This window comes from Sinocyclocheilus grahami, unplaced genomic scaffold, assembly GCF_001515645.1.
Source record: "Sinocyclocheilus grahami isolate Dianchi unplaced genomic scaffold, SAMN03320097.WGS_v1.1 scaffold1675.1, whole genome shotgun sequence".
Classification (NCBI taxonomy): Eukaryota; Metazoa; Chordata; class Actinopteri; order Cypriniformes; family Cyprinidae; genus Sinocyclocheilus; species Sinocyclocheilus grahami.
The window spans coordinates 3,074-8,490 of NW_015506854.1; the positions used below are offsets into that span (position 1 = coordinate 3,074).

The 5,417-nt window shown below is 39.8% G+C and overlaps 1 protein-coding gene across 1 annotated transcript in view; it reads right to left on the bottom strand.

The window, feature by feature from the left end:
* Positions 1-2,240: 2,240 nt before the first annotated feature.
* LOC107571974 (C-type mannose receptor 2-like) overlaps positions 2,241-5,417 on the bottom strand; it is a 35,809-nt gene continuing 32,632 nt past the window's right edge. Inside the window, exon 4 of the mRNA XM_016258375.1 lies at positions 2,241-2,678. Coding sequence (XP_016113861.1) covers positions 2,317-2,678 — 362 coding nt within the window. The 3' untranslated portion in view covers positions 2,241-2,316. The remainder of the gene's footprint in view (positions 2,679-5,417) is intronic.

Here is a 5,417-nt window from a genome sequence, read left to right on the forward strand (position 1 = left end):
CAGTGTTCATCTTGATACCAAATTGTTTTATGTTTTAATGAAGTGTTTTTTCCTACATGGACTAGACTTGAGTTAATCTACAAAACGTCTCAGTTTACGTATGTAACCAATGTTCCCTGAGAAGGGAACGAGACACTGCGTCCTCTAGGGGTCGCTATGTGGAACGCCTTTGGCGTGACCGGTCTCTGAAGCATATAATTAAAAACACGACAGCCTATGACATCATCACCGGCACGACCACAGTATAAAAGGGCGCCGGTAGAACACGTAATACGCTTCTTCGTCTGAAGCTTACGTCCGAAGCTTATGTCCGAAGCATGGTGAGGAGACTAGAGGATGCAGTGTCTCATTCCCTTCTCAGGGAACCATGGTTACAAATGTAACCTGAGACGTTCCCTTCTCAGGGAACTTTGAACTGCGTCCTCTAGGGGTCGCTATGGGGAACGGTATACCCACGCTGCCATGCTGAGAGGAGTGCATGCCAATACCACAGCGAGCACTAAGTACCAACACAACAAGTCAAAGGAGCTGCCCCTAGGACGTTTGACGGCTGTCAGTGACATAACCCCATATGGCCAAAGGCCTGAGCTGTGCACCAAACTTACCTGTAAGGGCTGGCTTGTATAAAGCCCAAGCCCAGGGCAAAGCTCAAGACTGGAATCAAAAAATAACCAAGGATTCCTTTAAGGGGATAAGGCCGAGTATCAGGGCTGCTTACAAACCCATATCCTGGCCTGTCAAATAGAGACTACCTCCTGCTCTAAGAACGAGCTACCGAGGATTTCAAGATACCCAAGGAAACTTAGTAGTAACACTCTGTCTTGAAAGTGAATATGCGGAGAGTGGGGACCAAGAACCAATAACAGAGCCAGCTCAGAGAAAGGGGACGAGGAAACAACGCCTCACCCTTACCATAAAGGCTTTAAAAGAAGGTGCACAAAGGCTGGTGTGCACACTTACCATAGATATGGATTTTGAAAAACCATAATGAACCAACGGTTGAGTGGAGCCCAAGGTAAAAAACCGGTGCCTAACCAACTCATAGAAAGGGAATGAGGCTACAACGTGTAACCCTTACCATTCAGGATTTTGGAAAGTGCGCAAAAATCCTAGCATGCACATTTACCACAGTGTGGATTTTAAAAAGTGCACAGAAGCTGAGTGTTTGCACTTACCATAGCATGGAATTAGAAACACAGAACCTGTCCAATAGACAGGCCTAGACAAAAACACAATCACATACATACATGCTGCTCACATATTATTGTAGCCCAGTTTGTGCTGATTATGGTGCTACTAAACTTAGTCATTAAAATGTTTATTAGCAACTGAAAAAAGCACAAATGTCAGGACATATCAAAACTTCTCCAGGGCCCAAAACACCCTCAGACCCCAGAGGATGCAAAATCTGAATTGGGAAGCAGCTTATGTGTCCTTAACATGTCTGAATTGTAAATTTAATATTGGATTTTATAATTTAATTATCATTCTGATGTTGAGAAACAGTCAAGAGACGAGATTGCTGGTTGTTCAGGAGTTTATTTGAGCTGCTGTTGTTGACATGTTATTTTATGTTTAGCACACAATTATTGTAGATATTTTATACTCAACCTTCACTCCTTTAAGAATAAACAATATTTCATTTAGCAGAGGCACATAATGTGGATACTAACTGATTCACATTCAAAAACAGTAATTTATAATCAGACATGATTAATTCATGAAACTCAATATAAGAGAGAGAAGCAGCTGCAACAGCATACACAGATCCTTAAAACACAAATAAGGAATTTTGAAAACTCATATCATACTCTTCAGTTACATGAATTATCTCATAATAAATTGAAGGAACACTGTATAAATGTATATCTAATGATGAGTACATATGATGCCCTTCAATCCCACAAAATTCAATTAATTTCTCATAGTTAGTAAATAAAAACAATTTAGAAAAGCAAAACATACTTTAACATTAATTATTGCCTTTGGCTCTTAAAATGGAGCAAACAAACCCACAGGAATCACACTGATGCATCAACAGGAATAGATGAAGAAGATAAACAGACCCTCAACAGAACAAATCAGATAATTTACAGCTCAATAACAGTTTACTGAAGAATATGTTTGAACTATATTAACAAACATCTGAGCAAAAGATTTCTGCCTTTTTAACCCTTAGGTGCGAGTGCCTGCTGAGGCTGAAGTTATTATATGAAAAATTATTATTTAACAAAGTGCTGAATGAAAATGAAGTTAAAGGAAGTGAGCACACAAGCACTTGTTTTCTTACATGAAAGGTCTGTGTATCTTTCACTCTTAATATCTGCTGCAGATGAAGTTGAGTTTGTGAGTTTCAGGACGGCTGATCCAGCGCTGATCTCCTCCAGACTGAACTGCTCCAGATCTCACTGTGTGTTCACAGTCCTCCTCTGATGTGCCGTTCCCTGGAGCCCAGTTCTGATAGCACACGGTCTCTCCATTCACCCAGAACCAGACGCCCAAAATGTGAGAGTGACGTAAACCCAACCACACCGCCGCAGTAGATGCCCGTTTAACCACGTTCATCACACGACGCTGAATCTCTTCTGAATGAACCGAGACCAGATCCACATGATTCTGTCTGCAGTATCTCAGAGCTTCAGACCACGTCAGATTCTCTCTGATCACAATCAGTTTATCTGGAAACCAAACAAAGCACAAGCAGAAACTAGAGAGAGACTGATCAAAAACAACATGCAGAACAAACACTGTGGATGAATGTGTCATGTCAGACGTGTAGCGTGAACTTTAAAAGATCTGGGCTGCGTTTTCTGATAACGTTGTCTCTTAGCTCACTACAAATACTCTAAAGGTATATCTTAACTAAAGGTATACCTGTGCTAGGCGTGTTCCCCAAACTATACCTTAGGATGTTGCTTAAGGTAAACCTTCTTACGTGCGACGTTAGCAGGTGCTGTCCATGGCGGTGGTGCTGAATAGGTTGATATCGATGGCTCGAGAATCGATTGTTCACTAGAGGAGCTCTTTCACTGCGTTATAGAGTGGGTAAAGTATTGAGAAAGCACTTTATAAATATTAGAAATTGCATTTATCGGGGCTCACTGCATTTATAAAATAATCCAAATTTCAAGCTAAATGCAACCTTGGATATCATATATATATATACTGTATATATATATATATATATATATATATATATATACAGTATGTGTGTGTGTGTGTGCGTGTAGCGCTGATGGGTTGGCGATGGGGATAAGTGTCCCGTCAATAAGGCCAATTACTCACAGGACACCCGCAATGGCATGGAAGCCTTGAAGTGCCTCCATCACTTCGTGCCTGGTGAAAGGCATACGTAGGCTATATAATCGGTGGCGTGACGGATCAAGATGTAGTGAACACCCTGCCACACCGATGTCTTACTCAGCCCATATCCATCCCCAATCACCTCCAGAAAACTCCCCACAGCATAAAAACGGAGAGCCGCCAGCAGGTGAATTTCGGGGCTTAGGGGGTAGCTCCGTCAAGTTTGTCTCTACAAAGTTTGACCAACAAGATGTAAAAGCTGCTGAATTTGCTCCCGTGGCAGGCAACATTTTTGTAGAATTGTATATTTTGACATGGTAGCTATTCTGACACTATTATGAAATAGTGCACATACACTAACTGGCTCCACGGACGCAGCCTTCTTTGATTTAGGACAACTATTCGCTGTCTCGCTGCCATAGTTTGACCAAACTCCCCATCACATTCATTCCCTTTAAATAGACTCCTATTATGTGCTGCCTAATATTTTGCCAGCCGATGTGTATATTATAATGGAAAAACTAACAACCATCAGTATAAGGACAGTTTTATTATTTGCATAAAAACACTTCAATTAATTGAACACTAACTGAACACTGGGTGTATTACAATTAGAATTGTAATATTTATTTGGTTCTGCACTTTTTCTTGCCACAGCATTACAATCGTATCGACTGAAATGTGAAGAAGCTTTTTGCACAGTGGTGGCCACTAGCGGAGTGAACTGTGAACAGCGATAAGGTATAGCTAAGAAGGGTCCAGACTAACCTTAGGAACGAATGGCTTACAGAAGGTATACTTAACTAAGAACGTTTCGAGAAACACTTATTAACGTAAAGGTACAAATTAAGGTATAACTTACGAACGATGTAGCGTTAAGAAGGTTTCGGGAAACGCAGCCCTGGAGGTGATGGATGGATTTTGTGTGTTTTGTGAGGATCTACTCACCTTCATGACACACAAAAGGATATTGATTGTTGCAAGAGATGTCATGCCATTGTCCAAGAGTGTCATGTGTTACTGCTGTACAGTTTTCATTATTTTCATTAATGTTAGGTTGAGTAGAATTCCAGTATCTGAATGAGGAGTTACTCTGATCTGACCACTGCCATGAGTCTCTGAGTCTGAACAGACCGAACCAGACTTGTGATCCAGATTTATTATTATCACTAATGATCTTCTCAACCTGTTGATTCTCACTCTGGTTTCTCACACTGACCAGATCAGTGTGATTCTGTCTGCAGTAACTCTGAGCGTCTCTCCAATTCATCGTCTGATTAACAAAGACGAGTCCTGTGTTGGCTTTAAGAAAAACAAGTGGACAAAGATTCATGAATCAGTTTGTTCATTATTCTTACGCTGCTTTATGGTTTGGCTGTGAACAGGAGCAGCGGTGGAAACATCAGAAACACGTCACTCAAAGACTCGAGCTGCTTCTACAGCTGCTGATATATTGAATGTTCACAATATTTTCAGGATTGTTTTAAAGATGTAACATGAAGTAACACTGGAGAACATTGTGATGATTTTAAAGCTCTCTCTATTGATCCATTATGAATACTTGATTCAGACACAAAGAGAAACGCCAAACAGAGGAAGATGTTACACTGCAGCTAAATATGCTATTAACTAATCCATAGAAGCATTTACCTGGACTGTAGATTACTCATTTATAAATTAAGAGTTAATAAATTAATTGTTTTAATGGACTATCATGAACTGGACTTGAGTTCATGTACGAGTAAAACTAAGCTATTACAGGTTTGTGTTGAGATACTGAAGACTGAAATAAACTCGATCACCTCTAGTCACTGCTGTATATATTTCTTATGAACATTACAGTTATTATCAGATGATTGTTATGATTATTAATAACTAGATCCATATCAATCTCTGTTTCTCTCTGTGATTGTTTTCCTCTGTAGTCACTTTAACTACAGGTTCCTATTGTGACAAATTACCCCATAGTGTGAAGTCTTTTATTCTCTGGAAAATATTGTGTCTATACAGAAATTGTATTAACAATGAATGTGTAACAAATGAACAGTCACTTCTATATTCATAATCAAATTAAAATAGGGGTCAGTATTGCATTAAAATGTGATATATGCACA